This window comes from Morus notabilis, unplaced genomic scaffold, assembly GCF_000414095.1.
Source record: "Morus notabilis unplaced genomic scaffold, ASM41409v2 Scaffold744, whole genome shotgun sequence".
Classification (NCBI taxonomy): domain Eukaryota; kingdom Viridiplantae; phylum Streptophyta; class Magnoliopsida; order Rosales; family Moraceae; genus Morus; species Morus notabilis.
In genome coordinates this window covers 245,818-265,986 of record NW_010367602.1, presented here as the reverse complement: position 1 = coordinate 265,986, position 20,169 = coordinate 245,818, and the positions used below count along the sequence as shown (strand labels likewise).

The following is a 20,169-nucleotide window of genomic DNA, read 5'->3' as shown; positions in this document are numbered from 1 at the left end:
CCCACCGGCACCCGCCGGCGCGGCTTCGCCGGCGGAGGCCCGCGCCGGCTTCGCTCCATGACCGGCGTTATGGAGTACCGGAAGCTTCCTTATTGCCTTCCTTAAGGGAGCTGAAAATGGAGGGAATGAGGGCTTCAATCCATGAGCGAGGGCGAGAAGAGGTAAGGATAACGCAGACATTGATCGGGAACGACGAATCTGAAGCAACTTTTGCTCTACTGGAACTGCATAAAAGGAGATTTTGGGTATGAAGCTCTGGACTTTTGAGCAACAAATGGTGTGGTAGTGAGAGGTTAGGTGTAAAATAGAGTGTTTCTCGTGAAGAGAGTGAGAGTTTGAGAGGATCGAGCTGAACCCAAAGTATTTGGGATTTTCAAAACGTGAAAACCAGGCAAGAGGGTGGACAGAGTAAGGATAGCAAGAGAATGACCTTGTGGGATTACGGTGAGGTCCTGCGTCCATTACATGCCACTTGTCAATTCTCCAAGCTCAAGTATAAAAAAATATATAAAGAGCCCGTTTAGTGACTTTATGTGATAATTTTTTATTATAATAAAAAAATTAAATATGATTATTTTTAGAGCTTTTTATTATAGTAAAACTCGAATCAGTGAAATAAAGAATGCCAAAAGCTTATTTTGAATCACGCAGATATATTTATTAGGTTACGTTTGGTATGAGGATCTTAGAATCAGAATTATGATTCTGGTTCAAATCTTTGTTTGTTAGTAAAAAATAAAAAATAGTTCTTGAAAATCAATGTTTGGTTTGGATGGTTTTGGTTCAATGTTTGAATCCTGATATGATGTTTGAAACCAGAACCACCCAAAAAAGAAAACTACTTCCCCCTTGTTTTTGGATGGTTCAAACCTCGGTTCTAATTCCGGTTCCAGAACTATGGTTTGAACCCTAAGTTCAAATCATAAATCATAGTTCTAGTTCTAAAACTAAAACTACCTTGATTTGAACCATCATACCAAACGCAACCTTAAAATAGCAGTTATACTAAGGTTACATTTGGTACGAGGGTTTAAACTAAAATGATTTTAGTTTTAGAACCAAAACCATGATTCGTAGTTTGACATGGTTCTGGGGATGGTTTTACTTTTTACGGTGGTTCTGGTTTAAAACATCACATTAAGGTTCAAACCTTAAAGGGGAACCATCTAAACCAAATACTGATTTTCAAGAACCATTGTTTACATTTTACAAATAAACAAAAGATTGAACTATAATCATGGTTCCGGTTCTAAAATTCTTGTACCAAACGCAACTTAATTGTTTAAAAAAAGAGAAAGAAGAAGAAAAAAAGACATAAATTATAACTTATTGTTGTGTTTTAAATTAGCTCTTTTTTATTTGTTTAACTGTTTATTTAATTTAGTGTTATTTTATTTTTTTAGTATATTTTTGTTTAATTTTCTTTTTTTCAAATTATTTATAGTATTTTTATTTGAGGAGTATTAAAAATTTAGTTCAAAACAGTGCTAAAATAAACAAAATCAAGCCACAAATCAATTCAAAATTAATAAATAAGTATGATAAATAACAATAATTAAAATATCAAATCAAAAATTATTTGAGTTGTGATCATGGACGACTTTTTTTATTTATTATCTCGTGTTATTGTTTTATTTCAGTGTGATTTTGTTTAATTTTATTTTTATTCAAAATATTTATAATATTTTTATACGAGAAACATCAGAAATAAAAATAGTACTAAAACGGATAAAATCAGACCACAAATAAGCTAAAAATTAATAAGAAACAAGTTGACGCCACGTGTAAGAAACAAGTTTAGAGATACGGACAGGAGGAGGGGAGGGTCATGGGGAGACAAGACAGTATGAACTTGTCTGTCTGGAAGGTTCCACACCCTTCTGGTCCCTTCTTTTGACTCCCTCTTCCTTCTACACAAATCCTTCTTTTCTTTTCTAATTCCTTCCAATCTTCTCCTTCATATCTCCCATATTATTCGCTACCAAACCAGCTGAACTACTCACACACACACACACACACATATATATATATATATACACACACCTTACAGAAACACTATAGTATAAACCATACATAAATACAATATTATTACTTTGAGCTTTAGCAGCAGAAACAGAGAAGGAAGAAAAGAAGAAAAAACATGGGAGTCGATTATTACAAGATTTTGCAAGTGGACAAGAACGCCAAGGACGAGGATCTGAAGAAGGCGTACAGAAAGCTGGCCATGAAATGGCACCCTGATAAGAACCCCAACAACAAGAATGAAGCCGAGAACAAGTTCAAACAAATCTCTGAGGCCTACGAGGTTAGTTATAATTCTATTTATCTTTCTATATATATAAGCATGATCTTAGAAACTATTGTGATCTCTGCAAATTCATATTGTTTGTTGGATTTTTTTATTTTTTATTTTTTTCGCTTCTATTTCTAAACTTAAATTTCTCGTCTGAATGTTGAATTATCCTGATTATGTTTGATTTATGTCATTGTATAGTTATTGAGACTAACTTATGAAGACCCTTTATGTTAATTACAACTAGTAATCACTAATATTGGTTTTTAATCAAATTGTGAACGTTGGTTATGTGGAGCTATGTGGAGTCTAATTAATTGATACTTCTTTTGCCGACCACGATTCTATTATGTATCTTGTTTTGCCGTGATTCTCATGCTTTATATGAGGAATTTTTACCTTTTGTAAAGAGAAAAATATAGATAATATAATTTTGAGAGTGGATTGTACCTTGTGCTTTTCCATTATAATGACATTCTGAGAGACAAATAGACGTAGCTCTTACATTGAGGGTGAACCACTCTAAAATTATGTGTATTTATTATTATTCTTTTTGTTTGCGCATTGCTCTTGATTAGTACGAATTGTGGCTTTTAATCCGTAATGGGTCATGTGGTAGTTAGAACTTTATCTATATCTGATCGTTTGATTGTGTAGGTTCTGAGTGATCCTCAGAAGAGAGCAATCTATGATCAATACGGCGAAGAAGGTCTGAAAGGACAAGTGCCACCCCCTGATGCTGGAGGTCCTGGTGGGGCTACCTTTTTCCAAACTGGGGATGGTCCAAACGTGTTTAGATTCAACCCCAGAAACGCCAATGACATTTTCACGGAGTTTTTCGGGCACTCAAGCCCATTCGGGGGAATGGCTGGAGGTGTTGGCATGAGGGACGCGAGATCTTTTGGAGGTATGTTTGGTAATGACGTATTTGCTTCGTTTGGGGAAAGTAGGCCAATGAGTCAAGCTCCACGCAAGGCTCCTCCAATAGAGAATACACTGCCATGTAGTTTGGAGGAGCTCTATAAGGGAACTACTAAAAAGATGAAGATTTCAAGAGAAATTATGGATGCAAGTGGGTAAGTATAGTTATGTTTCATACTGCACATGCATTAACATCATGGATGCATTGATTCAATTGTACTCTTAATAAGATGTTAAGAATTTTGAACTTCCTAAGGTTCACGCATTGTTATACCATTGGGTGGTGATCTTAATAAAATCAATTGAATTAATGGCTCACCTGAAAACTATTGCTGATTGTAGCGATGACGGGGTAAAAGTATGACAGTTAGGATGGTTACTATAATGGAAAATCATGGTTCCATTAGAACTAGAGGCTATTCCAGAACAATCCTTGAAGCGATTGCTTTATTGCTATTTAATTTGATTGCTGCAACTTCTTGTTGAATGAACCTTTTGCTCTACCAATAATCGTGCGATCATCTTGTTAAGAAATTAAGTGATCATCTTGTTGAATTTCTGTCATTGTTAACAAACTTTCAAATAAGGAAAATGTTGGAGAGGAAGTGATGGAAATTTATTTTCATATTGTTCTAGTTTTATTGTTGACAATAGCTGATGCGTACACTTATCATGCCTAGTTAATTGATAGTGTTACTGCCATTATTGAATTCTTAAGATTTTAGGCTTCTTCAATATCTAGTTTTTTGAGCAAGTTTCACATTGTACATCCAATTGAAAACGGTATATTGACCTATTTCACTATCGTGCAGGAAGGCCATGCCAGTGGAAGAAATCTTAACAATAGAAGTGAAACCTGGCTGGAAAAAGGGAACAAAAATCACCTTCCCGGAGAAAGGACACGAGCAACCGAACGTAATACCGGCAGATCTAGTATTCATAATTGATGAGAAACCACACAGCACATTTACAAGGGATGGTAATGACTTGGTGGTCACTCAGAGAATACCCCTTGCAGAAGCTCTAACAGGCTATACTGTTCAGCTCACCACATTGGACGGTAGGAATCTGACCATTCCCATCAACAATGTGATTCGTCCAAACTATGAGGAGGTGGTGCCAAAAGAAGGTATGCCTATCCCAAAGGATCCCTCAAAAAGGGGCAATTTAAGGATCAAGTTCAACATCAAATTCCCAACTAGGTTAACTTCTGAGCAGAAGTCTGGAATTAAGAAGCTTTTGGCGTCTTAAATTGGATTGGATTGTGGTGAAGAATGGGCGTTTATGAATGGAGAATGCTTTGTGAGTATTCTTTTTGAGGTGCCTTGAAGTTGTATCATTGCTTTGTCATGTAAGGCTTGGTGCATTGGTAGTTTAGAGAAATAAAATTTGGCAAATTTACCCGAAACTGAAGTGGTGAATAGCTTTCTTCTTCTTCTCCTATTTACCCGAAACTGAAGTGGTGAATAGCTTTTTTTTTTTTTTTTTCTTTTTTTTTTTTTTTTTTTTTTTTTTTTTTTTTTTTTTAAAGATGGAAATGGAAATGGGTTGCATTGAATTTTTTATGGGCCACACATTTGTTGTGACCCTCTATGAAACTTTTGGAGACAATTTCTTTTCATTTTTTTTAAGAGCAGGATTTACTGTTTGAGTAATGTTAGAGATACCAATTTAAATGTCTGTTTTCAAACTTACTAATATAAGAATAATAATAATAATTACATGCTACATTAATTAGAACACAAGTATTGGAATTTGAGTTAATTTCTTTAACATTACTCTTGGGATTTGAGTTGGTTTCTCCAACATTACTCTTACTATGTAAAGTAGGCCTGTAAGGTTGTGCAAATGCAAACAAATAGTAAATGAAAAAATCAGCAAAGGAAAAAAGTAGATGAAAACAAACTTGAATCTAGTTGCTGTTCTTTTTGGTGAACTTAAACCAAAACTAGAAAATTTTTTCCTTGCATAAATTCTAAACAAAAATAATTACATCTTCACTTTTTACTAGTCACAATTTAAGTTTTGATGAGACTAAATACAAATTTAAGTTAAATTTTTAATTTAAATTTTAACTCAAATAGACACATCTAAACATAAATTTAAGTTACAATTTTAATTAAGTTACAATTTTAACTCAATTTGAGCTTTTAACTCAATTAAGATACTCGGATCATGAAAAAAAACCGCCATGTCAAAACCTTACTCTTCAACCAAAATATAACAACTATAAAGAGAAAAGTTTCTGTTAGACAATATAATTGTTAGACAATATAATAGAAAATACAAAGAAGAACAGGAAATAAAGGAATAACAAAATAATGAAAATTGTTACAACCCGAAATCAACCTTTCTATGGAATTCGGAAAACGGAATTGTATGAATGTCGAGGCACGTGAACCACATTGTCCTTAAAACAGATTCGTCCCCTCCGGCGTGTGCTTGAGGTTACGTTGGACGTCCGTCTCCCAGGATACAACGACAACGACGGCAGCTCGATGCACTTTCGAAACCGTCCGGCGAACTAGAACTTGATCTTTCCTCTATCACCAAAACCGAACTACAAGAACTACTCAAGAAAATCCGGAACAAACCAAGAGAGAGAGAGAACCGAAAAAGGAGAAGAGAATTGTGAGAAAGTGTGTTCCTATCATGTGGAGTTTTGGCCTTTATATAGGCTCCAAAATCTGGGTGTTACACGGGTTTTTTGGTCCGGCATTCGTGTCCGCAGGTCGCGGGCGCACACATTAGGCCCCAAACCCGCCGGGCTCGTGATTCGCACCCCCCCCCTGCGCGTGAGAGAGCCTCTCTGGTATACATGCTTACTTAGGTTTCAAAGTGCAATCAGTTATAAACACCTCATTGGCTTCACTCCTAGCCAATGTGGGACTTTTGCAATTTTCCTTCTACATATGTCATTCCAAGTACCATACTTAGACCATCAATTTCTCATTCACCCAAAATCCATTTTGAGTGTATGAATACTTGATTTCGATCTCCTCGTGACGAAGAACGCAAATCCATCGAGACCCGTCTCAAAACCTATTGGGCCCCTTTCAAACATGGGCCTCAAAATGGGCCTTTAAAATGGCTTAATAAGCCATTTTTTCCAACAGTTTCAACCTTCTTCCAATTTTTTTGAAATTTTATTAGAATTGACTTTTAACAATGTGAAATTTATGTTGTCCCCTTTGTTCAACATTACCTTTTTTTATTTAAGTTATTTAAATTAATCCATTTTAATGAAAGGTCAGTTACAATTAAGGAGGTAAGATAACTATTATAAAAGGGCAGTCTCAACCTTTTCTCATTTTTTCTCTCTTTTGGTTGGTGAGATGCATATCTTCCCCACTGATAACGGCTGGAGTAAAAAAGATCAGATTTAAGCCAAAACACCAATTAAATCGCACATTGCTTTATTTGTATCTTCCTGTAACTTGTTCCTCATGCCTCAAAACTTTTTTCAAAACGAATATAAGAGATAATACGAGATTCGTACGCATCAACCATGTATAACTTGCTTAATTTTTATTAAACATTTTCTATTAAACGATTAATACAATACCTATGTTCTTAACGAATTACAAGTGCACTTTATCCCTAGTACCTCTAATTTCTCTACTCAGTTTCAATTTAGTCCATATAACTCAAAAATTAGAAAAAAGAAAAAAAGAAATAGAGAGACAAAAAGGGGGAGATTTTCTATTTCTACTCCCCCAATACGAATTTGGCAAAAAGTGAGGCTGCTCAACAAAATCTTAAGCGGCTGGCATGCACCAAGTACTAATGCACCGGTAAGCTGTTGAATTGATAGTTCAGTCACTGTAATCATCAGAAACTTCTGAATCAGAGCCCTGATCATTCTCAATCCTGTTTGGCATATCATCCGACTCCTCACTCACATCCACATCACCCTCGGACTCTCCATCTCCTACCCCCTCCATACCATTGTCATCTTCATCATAAGCATCCACATCCTCGTCACTCGCTTCCATCATCCGCCCTTCGTTCCACTTATTGGAGACGCCATTATATCCAACCTCCCAATTTTCTTGTTCGTATTCCTCTTCTTGAGCATTGTCATCAGATTCCATTGCTTCTTCTTCACCCACAATGTTATCATCATCCTTCGTAGGGGTTGCATTGACATTGTCGTCATCCCATTCCTCAGCTAAAATTCTCGGGGATTCACCTCCGCTCTCAGGGCTGCTAGGAATGTCAGGCATGTGGACTGGAAGTGTCTCTTCAACCTTCTTGTTCCCTGTTCTCCTCTTTCTGACAGTACGGCGACCCCTTACGCCCCCTTGTTTAAGAGCTTTTCTTCCCGGCTGTCTTAGTCCTTCAATTACATTATCATTGACCATAGCATTTCGCCGGGAAGCACCCGGCTTGGAGCCATTTACTCTTCTCTGCAACTTCTTACTACGACCTTGCTCACGAGCCCCTCTCCCTCGCTTGTAGTTGTTTCGTGAGCTTTTCAGTTGAGAACGGTTCTCTTCTTTCACATGTGCATTGTAGTTCAGTTCTGTTAGTTCAATCTCTTTATCATTCCTTGAAGGAGCAAATCTCGTCGGCAGCTTCTGGGAACAGTAAAAGAAATTAAAGATTAACTTTGTTTTAAAACTGCCAACAGTTTCATTAGAAACATTTTTATATTGCATCAACAGATACCCGGTGACTAAACACTTGGACTTAACCCTATATGTAAGAAGAATTCTTGGGGAAAAGAGAGACTTACTATATATTCTCCGAGTTCTTTGTCCTTGTCCTCGATGGGTTCAGGTTTCTCCTCTGGCACATAGGCAATGGATGCATCAAGGTCAAAAAGTCTCAGAGCAACAGCAGCAATGGTTTGTGGGATCCACGGAAGTACAGGAACTGATGCAGGATCTGAAATATTGTGTAAAGAAGTCCCTGACTGATTGCAGGGGCCCAACAATTCCTCTGTTGTAGAATAGTTTGATGAAAGAAAGTCTTGCTTTATGACGCTCTCGAACAGAGTCAATATCTGAAACAAATACGGTCCAAATGAGCCACTTATCACACCAAAAGAATTAACTTAATGGGCAGCAGATGCATTATGAGCTGTAGTTGTACTCCACAAATGGTAACAAGCAGGAACGTATCATGAATTCCATAGCAAACATGTAGTATAGTATTCGTGTACATATATACACCATCGTATATATCTACTGATGAGAATTCGTATCTGAAGAAACCATATAATAACTAGAGAAAAATGAAACCTGTAAAAGTTGTTCACTGGACGAAGAAGCATTCAACTTCACACCCCAAGTCTTTCCACGGTCTCCCATCCAGAAAGATTGCAGAGCTTCTTGTGGAACAGATACCTGTTGATCAAAATACACAAAATGTAGAGCTGAAAGTAAATCTCAATGGTCAATGCTTCAGATGCTAGTCAAAAGTCAACATTAACAGCTAGTAATTTTCATGAAAACCGATACTACAATTTAGTTACTTTCACATGGATGTACTTCAAAGTTCTTAACATACCTCAATGAGAGCCAACAAGGCCTTGAGCAGTCTCATTCCAAATGGAAAAGAAGTATCTACAAAATCCGACTTACTTCTCTCTTTACATTGAATTGCATGTCGTGACAAATCGTTACCACTGTTACTGAAGGTCTGATGGCAAGAAAAACAATGGGAGTCCTCGAGTGAATAAAGACCGAGATAAAAATCACAGATTTCCAATCTCTGCCTACACCTCATTTTTCCACATTTCATGGCATGTAATGTTGAAGAATTTTTACATTCTTCCAACATCCACTTCTGAAAATCCTGATATCTTCTCAAGGCAGCCTTTTTCTCAGTTTCATTTCTGCCCAGTTCAATTCTGAACGAAGATGATGTTTCAACCAAATCCGAATCAGAATTTAAACCGCAAATGGTACTGCCAGGACTGTCAAAATTGGCACGGGAATCAGGACTAGTTTCATCGGTTTCACGTTTCACAATCGATAAACCTCTGCCTGTAATGCTTGAAGACTGCACACTCCTAAACGAGGTTTCGATCTTTTGCAACATTAAGCGTAAATGGGATTCCCGAATCCCACGCGTGTCCAAAGACATCAAAAGAGCATCAAAGGCCTACAGGTGCCAGCGTTGCATAATTAAAGTAGTAGAGATATAGAAACATAATAAACACATGCACAATTACTACTGCATAGTATCATATGGTATCCCTAATTTTGGAATAAAACCAAAACAATTCAATGACCACAGCTTTAAACTTGTAGTCAGCCAATCAGCACCCAGTGCAATTGAAATACCAGAACAAGTTTCAGAGGAAAAAGAAAATATAAGAAAGAGATAATGCAGTTTGGTGCTTATGCAAGTCATGGCCCTACATGCGTTGTGATTTATTAACATGGAGTGCAACATGTGGTTAAATCTTTAGCCGCAAGAAAGTTGTATTTAATTATCACCGTCTCCGAAATGAATTTGACCATGGAATGGAGTACCAGGGTACTTAACACAATAAAAATTCTGTGAACCATGCTCAAAAAGGAAAAAATAACATGTGGTTAAATCTTTAGCCGCAAGAAAGTTGTATTTAATTATCACCATCTCCGAAATGAATTTGACCATGGAATGGAGTACCAGGGTACTTAACACAATAAAAATTCTGTGAACCATGCTCAAAAAGGAAAAAAATTAACATAAATGATTACCAAAGAGGAAAAGGAATGGAATACACCATCAAAAATAGGGAGAAACAAACTATCCACATCGACAAGTTACTTCCCCAGTCATACTCTCCTAAAACACATAAATAAAGAATAAATTAACCTGTTACCAGACAGTGATACATAACAATTTAGCATACATGAAACCAACACATATAAATAAGTACCTCTTCGGTATCAATAAGCCTCCAATTTCCATCATGCAATTCAACGAAGATCCTGCCTGAGCCAGGATCATTGCTGGAAGCAGATGCAACAAATTGCCAATATCTATTACGCCTGCGATCTTGACCGAGAGGCAAGGACCTATACACGTACATCTCTTCGGCTCTATGGGCAATATAAGATTTCAACTGTGAGCGTGACCTTTTTGAGGCAAATGCAAGTTGCTGAGCTAGAAAGTTATCTGGACCCGTGGAAAAATCTTGAGCTACTAAGGTTTTCTCAGTAGGCAAACTGTTGAGGTCATTCTGAACACTATTCAAATCATGAACTGATTTTTTACTTTCTGCAACGCTAGGGGACAAATCAGTATTCCTATTATTAATGTCAGGTAACGGACTTTGGCTGCCCTCTGCTGCAGACCTTGCAAGGTGCATTTCAGTTTTTCCTCCCACGAAAGATGGGAAATCTAATTTAGTTATATTCTCTTCTTTTAAGCGACTTTTATCAAGCTGTGCTTCTGCCCACATTTGCTTCTTAAGAGCATTTGCAGCTTCCAAACGATCCTGTTGAGACCTTGATGTCAAATTCAACTTTAAAAACAAAAAAAAAAGAAAGAGAAAAAAACCCCTAAAATTTTTATTTGAAAGATTCTCAATACCTCAAGAACAACGCGGATTGAGTTTCCTTCATTTGCAATACCAACCAAGGCAACAAGGGCATTGAGACGCTCCTCTACACTGAGGTCAGAATATTCTCCTTCTGTAAGCCCTTGAATCCATGATTCACCTGATTTGCTTTCATCAATCTCCATATTTTCTTCATCAGGATTCCCGCCACCTGCATCTTCACTAGCAACAAATTGCTCTGGTAGAGCACTTGGACAGTTCACATCCTTGGAATCACTCAAAGGTATCGATGCAGAATCTTTATCGAACTCATTTTGCAGATCTAGTGCAACATCATCGCATAAATTTTCTTTTCCGCTTCTTGAACAAGGATTTACTTCATTGTAATTTTCAGTGACTATGTTCGCACTAGATGGAGTAGCTAAATCATCAACTTCAGGATTTACTTCATTGTAATTTTCAGTGACTATGTTCGCACTAGATGGAGTAGCTAAATCATCAACTTCAGGATCCTCATCAACATCGTCACATTCAGAGTCTTCATCCCTTTCAACCTCATCAGCATCTTCAGCAGCTAAAAACCCGTTCTCAAATATTTGAACTTTCTTTCTTGCAGCTGAAAGTATGGCCTCAGCATCCGCAGGATCTTTTCTGTAAGCAGCTCGTACACGGTATGTTGAAGGAGCGATCCTCTCAAAAAGCTTGGTGTCCCTTGTCAAAGCCACAGAAATTGAAGCCTCTGGCGTCTTGCTTGTTGTCAAGTCCCTTAGTCCAGATTTCTTACAGGGAAAAAAAAACCACATAAATAGAAATTCAAATCCAACCGTAGTTAATAAAAGGTCATTTTAGTCGTGAAAGGTTCACCTTGACATAAATGACTTCCTGTTTAATTTCATTGAAAACTTACCTGAATCTTGTCTGCCAGCTCCAACACTGTTAATCCCTTGCTTCCCTCCAGTGAAAGAACATGAAAAGCTGCGAACTTAACAGTTCCGGGAGTCAATCGGTGCCTAGATCTTCGCGGAAGTAATAATCCTTTTTCTTGCATTATTGCAAATGCATTTTCAGCTGCCGAACCACTGCGGAGAGTAGAAATTGCATCTTCAGAGCTTTTTCCCTGACATAACGGATAACATTAGTAAAAGGAAAAAACATAACCCGGGTGGGAGGGAGATATCCATAAATAACTCAAAAAAAAAAAAAATACAACTTCAACATGGAATGGTTTGAAATTAGTGCAGGTGCTCTGCCTTAAATGCCCAAGGCAAGTTTTCAGTCCCATTCAAACCAATTGAACCACGCGAGCTAGGACGCCCTGATGGCCCATGTCAAGTGTAGTGGTAGTCATTTAGGTTCCTCACTAGTTTCAAGCACAAAGATCTCTATCCTATCAAAAAAATTTCTCTTTTATTGTGCTTAATCACAGAGGTCCCAAAGTAGTTTTCTTTTCCCCCACTAAAAAACCTTATATATGATTGAAAGCACAAAAGATCAGAAGTGGTAGCCATAGTAGGAGCTACATCCTCCCAATAAAAACTCCTAAGAGTATTTAGAAGTGTTTTTCTAAGGAGGTAGCTCCCACTGTGGCTGCCGCATTCTCCTCTGGTGTGCTTAATCACGGAGTTTATGTTGGTGTGAGAGGCCTAACTTTGTAACCTACCTTCTTAGGCATTAAATTTTTCCCTGTTTCTTGTTTATGTATAATCATCTTTTAAGGCATTAAATTTTACCCTGCTCACTATTTATACATGACAAAGCATCTCTGAGCTTGCTCCTAAAAGAATAAAGGCTCATATGCTCACATGGTTGAGCAACGCCCAGATATGTGCCTTTTTGGTTGGTAAACACACAAACAGGGTTGAGTAAAAAAAAACAAAAAAACAAAAAAAAAAAACAAAATGTGAAAGCAAACCTCATTATTATCAGGCAAGTAAGACCACGCCATGCTTCTTTTCTTCAGCTGTGGCCCAAATCCTGCGGACAATGCTAATTGCCTGAAAATTTCAGGCCACGTTAATGGATTTAAGTGCTGCTGCCAGTTACGTATGTCAAAACCCCATGTGTATGCCTGAAAGAGAAAAGTGAATATCAGAAAATGCTCTGCAAGAATCCGGAAAAGTTTACACCAAAACAAAGAACATTTTTTAATTGTGCACAGCGCAAAGGTTACCCCTCCAACAATCTCTGGATGTCCACCGCCAGGATTAGCAGCACCATTCTGGCTCATTCCTAATCCACTAGAAGGTGTCCTAGCAACATCTTCAATATCTTTTATTATCAGCTTCAAAAGAGCAACATGAATCTCTCCCAACAACCTTGAATCCTGACATCACAATTGCACAAAAAGGGGAAATAAATTGAAAGAGGAGAAGAAAAAGAACAAGTAACTGTTTTATCTTTTTCCTGAAAACCACATAACAAGAAATTAGAGCATACAAATAAACCAAAGATCATCCAAGACACTTACATAGTCATGAAAAGCTTGAACAAACTCGTCAAGAGTAAACGGCCATAACTCAAGAACGTCCGCAAAAGTAATAAAAAATCTCCAAACCTGAGAAAGCCAACAATATTTAAACATCAAAATCGAGGTAATTCACCATCACATGTATCGTATATTGTTGGGACAGTTCAGACATATCAAAAACACCACAACTGAAGTTCAGCAACTAAGTGCTCTAGATATTAGACCTTAGAACACCGCTAGCTGACATAAGAATAACATCATAATAACATAACCCCTCACTTAGTATAAAGTGATGAAATATCCAAAGGCACCATTTACAAAAACTTTTGGCACCAAAAGATACTTATAGCCACTTTTGAATTAATATGTTGAAGATAAATCAAATAAATATTGTCATATCTGGCTTACCACAGGACAATGAGACCATACAAAAACAAGAAATTGAAAGTGCAACTATAAGACAAGCATGAAGCATTTCGACATGTTGAGCCAAGAGATATTACCAACCATTCAGAGTGTAAAAGGAAACATAATAAAATGTCCTGAGACAAGCAAATTTATTTTCATGTAACTATATTCCAAATACTAGGTTCTCATCTAAAGGGAAGAAGATAAGAACACATTACGACGCACCATGAGAAGGTTGCCAATATTCTCCTCTAAATTAATCCATGGCTGAACTGCAAATGGACTTTTCAACTGCACGGACTTGGGTGGAAATGCACCGAGAAAATCTAAGAAGAAAAAGAAGGGGAAAAGGTCAGACAGCAGCCCAATAGATTTTCACAGTAACAAGTGAGGACAAAAAGCAAGTGGTGATATGAGCTTCATTCATAGCATTTAAGTTATGAATTCTTAAAGTAGCATGTGTAGCTATCCTACCTCTGAATGATTCAAGGTTTTGCATAGTGTCATGATCTAAAGAGATTATTGAAGATAATCCCTTTCGAGAAACTGCCATCTCCATCAGTTCAAGTTGTTCATCCTCAATCAGCTCCATTGACTCTCGCGCAATTTTGCGTGCAGTAGCTTTCTCAATGGCAGCTTTTCGTCTCACTGCCTCTCTCTCTTTACGAAGCTCTTCTTTAAGCCTCCTTTTTTCCGCCTTCAAAGACATGCCATGGGAAAGGGAAAGAATCAACAGAGGGAAGTGAGGGAGTATGACATTGTCAACTGATCCTCAAAGATGACAATAAACAAAGAATGAAATACTTAATACATTAGTAGGGCTCCTAAACATACTCTCAAACATTCTTTTTGCAAAAACTTTTCCCTTCTTTCCATTTCACGCCTTTGTTCACGTCTCAATCTATCCTCCTCACGCTGCTTCTCGCGCATCAATCTCTCTTCTTCCTTTCGTCTTTCACGGTCTTGCCTTTCCATCTCTTTCCTCAGTCGTTCCTCGTGCTAATAGCAGAAGGTTCAAAATATCAGAACAAAAACCTCTACTCACATTCAGAAGAACATAGACAAATGACAAATGAAAAAGTACCTTTCGCCTAAGGTTATCCTGTTTCTCAAGCTCTTTTCGAATTCGAATCTCATGAGCTTCAACTTCTTTCGCAATTCTAGCTTCTTCACACTACAAAAGGCAAATAATTATGTCAGCAATCCATGTAGAGAAGAATGTCATTCAAGCACAATAATATCATCAAATGCAACTGAAATGCTTTCCAAACTGCTCTATTGCATACCTTGCGCTTCCTTTCCAGCCTTAATACAGTGTCATTAGCTAAGATTTGTCCATCAGACAACATATACGAATTTTCTGGTGAAATAACCGGGTGCTCACTGATCTGAGAATTCACTTTAGTATTTGTAAAAGGGTCCTTTTGTGGCAGACAATTATCATCCACGGGAGGCAATGGAAATGAAACTCCTTGCTTATCCTGTTGGGAAAGGCGAACACGAGATGCATGACCTTGGTTGCCATGAATCCTAGGTAACTGCTCATTGCTGACTGCAAATGATGAACTTCTAGCAGTTGGACCATCAAGTGCTGAATTATGAATATGAGACGGAGCAACGTGTCCGTACACGTCGGTACGAGAAGTGGAGGGTTCTGGAAGAAATGGGTATTCATGGAGAGTTCTTGCAGTAGCCTGAGATAAATGTTATATTGCTTCAATAAGTAACCAAGAAGTAAGGATTAAATAAGTACTCCAAGAAAAATTTAACTACTAAGAGTTGCAAACAACCAACTAATAAAAGGGCACCAAGAGTGAAACAATCTAAATGCAGATACATGAATTCCTGTTTCAAGAAGGGGGCAGGTAAGCAATAAAAAGGACAACAAAGGTAGCATAAATTGTGTGGCATCAAACATAGATAAAACCTCAACTTCGAAGTAGTTTCATAGATATTTCTTCCCAAAAAGGATCTTAACTAAACATAAAATGGGAGAACAAATGAAGCTTATAAAAAGTACCAAATAGTTACGCAAGGATCTATCATGTTAATGCCCACACCAAAAAAAAAAAATACATAGATTGGGAAATTCACCAAGCATCTTAAACAAATTACAGAGAACAAATGAAAATATCTCAAGCACCATCATCATGCAAGTCAATAAGTACAGGATAAAACATAATCGTATTGAAGAACAAGATACAAACTTTATTTAGTTTTTCATGTCGCTCATATGATTTGCCCTCAAAAGGATGCCCAGACCGTTTCTGCTGCTCTGCAACTGCTCCAACAAAAAATACTGGATGAGTAAGCACAAAGCAAATATGTACAAGTGCGTGAATTGGAGATAATATAAGCAAACTTAACACTATGCCATTCTATATTGTATAATAACGTGTTTAAGGGCAAGTATGTTCTACACACGAGAAGAAAGATTAATAATTTCAAGAACACATCATATATGCAAATACAACATTGTACGTGCTCTAAACTCTAAACAAATGTTGACAGTAAAATATCCAGAATTTCAAGCAAATACGTAGATGTAATGCGAAATTTTTGGGCATACTATCAAACAATGTCGGTAACAAAGGTATGCAATTAAAAGGAATTTAATCATGACTCTTTTCCAGATTGTTAACATACGTACTAATATAAAAAGTCACAACTGAATTGCTCTAATCCATGCACAGTCCATCCCTTTTATCACATGTAGGTTTTTGGAACTAATTCATTCAAACCAACTCCACCACTCCAAGTGCTTCGCATGATAAATGAGTGTATAACAATGTTAAGCCAAAGTATATTCAAAATCTAAGCGCATTTGAAACTTGTAAGCTGCAGCTTATATATAACACCATGAGCCACGAAATTCAGCAGACATTCAATAGCTTATGAGCAGGACTAAATGCACTAGTTATACCTAAGGGTGCACCGAATGCATCCGGCGGCAATGTGTCGAACTCAATCCCAAGAACCGGCCCGTCCTCCCTCAATGGCTTTCCCAATTGTGCCTCCACAATGGCAATAGCTCTAAGCTCCAACATAGACTGCCGGGGCTCATAGTACCTCCTTCCCATTGGCGGCAAGTCATCAGCCAAGCCTCTGGACACCACATTCCGCAGCTCGGCAGGACCAAATGGGCTCGAACCGGACCCAGAACCCGATCCATAATCACTACCCAGTTCGGGCGGCCCGGCCCGCAACTCATCAATAGGAGATTCCGGCAAAGCCGGTACCATCTTCCGCGGCTTTTTGGCGGGTCCACCATCCTTCTTGTCCTTCAACCTCCTGTGACAGAACCACATCTGCAATTGCCGATCAGAAAGCCCTAATTTCTCCGACAACTCGGCCCTGATCGATTCCGATGGGTACGCCTCCACTGATCAAAATTCCGAAATAAATTTAGAAACAGCAAAAGCTCAATTTTTTCATAGAAAAAAACACATACAAATATCAAAACTTTACAAAAACAAAAAAACCAACAATCAAAATCTTCAAAAAAAAAAAAAAAAACCCACAAGGAACAAAAGTTATACATACAGGCATAGGCTTTCTCGAGGGTTTCAAGCTGGAACGGGGTCTTCATCTGGCGCTTGGGCTTGCTGTGTCCTTCATTGGAATTATTCCCCTTACTTCCGCCATTATTGTTGTTTGGAGTATGATTATGATTATTATTACTACTATCGTTGTTATTCTGATTCTCTCCTTCCGAAACGCCCTCCATTGAAGCAGACGATCGAGATCCGAGCAGAAATTCGTCTTCTTCAACCTCCAAAATTCCTCAACCCCAAGGGAAGAGGAAGAAATCTAGGGTTTGGCCAAGAACATCAAACAGAAAAAGAATCTAATTTTACCCCTTTTTAGTCTTCCTCTTTAACCAAAAACACCGTAACAGTCAAGGAATAGAAAAGAGAAAAGAAGCGTAGAATTATCATTATCGCCGAATAATGGTACTAACAACAACGAATGATAAAATATAAAAATAATAAATGAGAAGGAAAAAAAAGGATTGTATGAAAGAAAGAACGAACGAAAATAGCAATCTGAAAAATAATAATAAGAAGAATAATAAAAAGGAAGGAAATACGAAAAGGAGAAATAAATTAGAAACATAAAAAAAAATCCAACAGTCGCACTTCGATCTTATTCCACCTTCCATAATTTTAATTTTCTTTTTTTCTTTTCTTTTCTTTTTCAAGTTTTATTCTTTTTAGTTTTCGAGTTTTAAATGAGTGTTTGTGATTATGTCAAACATGTCCTTTTTGATGTAGGTTATTAGGGAAAAAAAACAATACCCGAGAGAATGAATTTGATTTTGTTTTTCTTTTTCTTTCTTTTTTTTTCCAGCTCACGAGTTCCAAGAGACGATATTTATTTGTTCGTGTTGTTTTTCTTTTTAATTTATATATTTGACTTGATGAACTTTTCATTTTGAGGTTCTTCTTTGGTTATTTCGCTTTTTCTTTTTGTTTTTTTTTTTCCTTCACGTAATGCTATTATCGTATCTGTTTCGGATGACTTTTTTGTTTGTGGTCATTTGGGTTCTTCGGGATCTTTGGGCGCGATGATCGAGGAATGTTTGTGGTTTGTGTTACCATGAGCCGGTAATAGGCCCCACTTGACGCTTTTGGATAACATTGGGCTGGGCTTTCTGATGAGGGCCACTTGGCTTTCTCGTCATGGGTACTCATGGGTACTTGATCTTTGCAGAACTATTTGTTTTTTCCTCCTCACTAAAAGAAATGAAGTAAAAATATTAGAACTCATTTAGTTCATTAATTTAAATTTTTTAATTTGAGTTAAGATGTAACTAAAAAGCGATGTTTGGTAGAGGGATTCATCCCTGATTCAAATCATAATTTGTAATTCATTACAGTATTTTTTCTCACAAAAAATACACGTAAATCAAAAATGATTATAATCACATAGTTCTAATCTATGAACCAAACGGACTCTTAATGTTAAAATTTTTTACTGTAATAAAAAAATTAAATGTGACTATTTTTAAAAAATTTTTATTATAATAAAATTTAAATTCTAAATTCGAATCGGTGAAATTAACGGGTCTTAAGTGAACATTTAGTTTATAAATTCAAAATCATAATTTAAAATTATTTTTAATTTATGTATATTTTTTATAAAAAAAAATATTATAACGAATTACGAACCATGATTCAAACTATAATATGAATCTACCAACCAAACGCAGAATGAATTTTATAGCAAGTATTTGGAATTATATTTTGAATAATTTGTCCTAACTTATTCAATAGGTGATATTTATATCTTTATTTTTTTTAATCTTGATAAAATAGCCTTTAAATTCTTTAATTAGGTGCAAAAAATACCAATCCGTCTAAAACTGTCAAATTACTAGCTGAAAATCACACGTGACCCTCACATGACATGGTATAACACTGAAAAGAAGAAATGCTCTCAAATCTCTCACCACAAAAAAAAAACACATCAATTTGTTTTTTTTTTTTCAATTTTCTTTAATTAATAAAACTCAAACCCAGATTCTTTTCTTCTACAAACTTCAAACCCAGATCAATTACTTGAATTGAGCCCAACGTCGAACGAGCAGAGTCTCCTTCCGTCGAATCCAATCACTTCGCCGCCCAAATTGTTCCTCGTCGCAGCTGGCGCCGCCGCAAGCTCAACCGAGCTCAGCCTTTTGCAACTCATTGGCACCCTCTGCCTACTAGATCCAACCACTTCGCTACCCAAATCAGGTTAAAGAGAATCTTGAACTCGAATAAGGTATTTCTAATGGAGGGTAGAAACCAAAGAAGAGAAGTTGTGTTCATTATGGTGAGATACAGAGAGAGGTTTAGCACGCCTTCTTGCCTTTCCAAGTTCAATCAAGTAAGGTTTTGGGTTAGTCTATTTTTTTTTTTTTTTTTAAAATCTCTTGCCACACATCTATTTATGTGGTAGATTGTAGTCTGACTATTATTGTGACAACTATTGATAACTCAATGAAAAGTAGCTTTTCTGCTTTGCAGGTTAAGATAAAAGGAGGATAAAGAGATTGAACCCATCTTCTCCCAATTTGACTTGAAGAATGCACCCAAAACCGGATTTTTTAAGTCAATATGCCCCAAATGTACACCCATTCAATTCGTAGACTCGTTATAAATGAAATTTTTATTTTTATTTTTTTTATTCTTGGGATAAGAGTGAATGACCAAAATATCCTTAAAAATTATGCCCGATCAGATCTTTCTTATTGGAAAGACCGGTTGGCAATTTTCTTACAGGGCACACCAGTAAGAACTTTTTGACCGGACTCAGGTTTCTTACCGCTCTCACCAGTCAGAACGGAAAGAAATGACAGACGTGAGTTTCTTCGATTTTGCAGATTACTCAACTCCGAAGAGGCCATGAAATAGCATGATTCTTGTTGGTTTTTCAAATAAAATACCAAACCACGATTACCCAGCATTCAAACAATGAATTAAGCATAAAAAATACAAGATTTGAGAGAATAATGCTCGGACTGTTAATCACCATGTATGCCGGCGATTGTCGACGTCGGTAGGGGCATTCTCCGGCGGTGAAAGGCGGCGCCGC

General features: G+C 37.0%; 3 protein-coding genes across 5 annotated transcripts in view; 1 reads left to right on the top strand and 2 right to left on the bottom strand.

Moving 5' to 3' along the window:
- Positions 1-462, bottom strand: part of LOC21398175 (glycogen phosphorylase 1) — a 9,291-nt gene extending 8,829 nt beyond the window's left edge. The window contains exon 1 of the mRNA XM_024175302.1: positions 6-462. Within this exon, the coding sequence (XP_024031070.1) occupies positions 6-462 (457 nt within the window). The remainder of the gene's footprint in view (positions 1-5) is intronic.
- Positions 463-1,918: 1,456 nt separating this feature from the next.
- LOC21398174 (dnaJ homolog subfamily B member 13) lies at positions 1,919-4,648 on the top strand. The gene is made up of 3 exons (XM_010112875.2): positions 1,919-2,305; positions 2,951-3,369; positions 4,027-4,648. Exons 1-3 carry the CDS (start codon positions 2,141-2,143, stop codon positions 4,463-4,465), a joined length of 1,023 nt encoding a protein of 340 aa, XP_010111177.1. The 5' UTR covers positions 1,919-2,140; the 3' UTR covers positions 4,466-4,648.
- A 2,075-nt stretch (positions 4,649-6,723) lies between these two features.
- LOC21398173 (homeobox-DDT domain protein RLT1) lies at positions 6,724-17,973 on the bottom strand. 3 transcript variants are annotated; one of them, XM_024175275.1, is made up of 19 exons: positions 17,889-17,973; positions 17,134-17,400; positions 16,514-16,972; positions 15,798-15,871; positions 14,877-15,284; positions 14,675-14,764; positions 14,425-14,589; positions 14,065-14,287; positions 13,816-13,916; positions 13,183-13,269; positions 12,886-13,038; positions 12,628-12,783; positions 11,623-11,832; positions 10,748-11,494; positions 10,092-10,652; positions 8,729-9,325; positions 8,461-8,565; positions 7,953-8,222; positions 6,724-7,794 (listed from the first exon to the last, which is right to left on the bottom strand). In XM_024175275.1, the coding sequence occupies exons 2-19, from the start codon at positions 17,315-17,317 to the stop codon at positions 7,030-7,032; spliced, it is 5,355 nt and encodes a 1,784-aa protein (XP_024031043.1). In that variant the 5' UTR covers positions 17,318-17,400; positions 17,889-17,973; the 3' UTR covers positions 6,724-7,029. The 3 variants fall into 3 exon arrangements, with proteins under 3 accessions (XP_024031043.1, XP_024031044.1, XP_024031045.1); XM_024175276.1 differs by lacking the exon at positions 17,889-17,973 and adding an exon at positions 17,746-17,757; XM_024175277.1 differs by lacking the exon at positions 17,889-17,973 and having other exon boundaries at positions 10,748-11,157; positions 11,227-11,494; positions 17,134-17,482.
- Between the last annotated feature and the right edge of the window lie 2,196 nt (positions 17,974-20,169).

Bases quoted from the DNA above. Each gene is read 5' to 3' on its own strand.
- LOC21398174 (XM_010112875.2), top strand. From the start codon at position 2,141: ATGGGAGTCGATTATTACAAGATTTTGCAAGTGGACAAGAACGCCAAG. The intron at 2,306-2,950 runs GTTAGTTATAAT...TTGATTGTGTAG, and splicing joins AAATCTCTGAGGCCTACGAG to GTTCTGAGTGATCCTCAGAA. The intron at 3,370-4,026 runs GTAAGTATAGTT...ACTATCGTGCAG, and splicing joins GAAATTATGGATGCAAGTGG to GAAGGCCATGCCAGTGGAAG.
- LOC21398173 (XM_024175275.1), bottom strand. From the start codon at position 17,317: ATGGAGGGCGTTTCGGAAGGAGAGAATCAGAATAACAACGATAGTAGT. The intron at 14,590-14,674 runs GTACTTTTTCAT...TTCTGCTATTAG, and splicing joins AGGATAACCTTAGGCGAAAG to CACGAGGAACGACTGAGGAA. The intron at 8,566-8,728 runs GTATGTTAAGAA...TTTGATCAACAG, and splicing joins CCTTGTTGGCTCTCATTGAG to GTATCTGTTCCACAAGAAGC.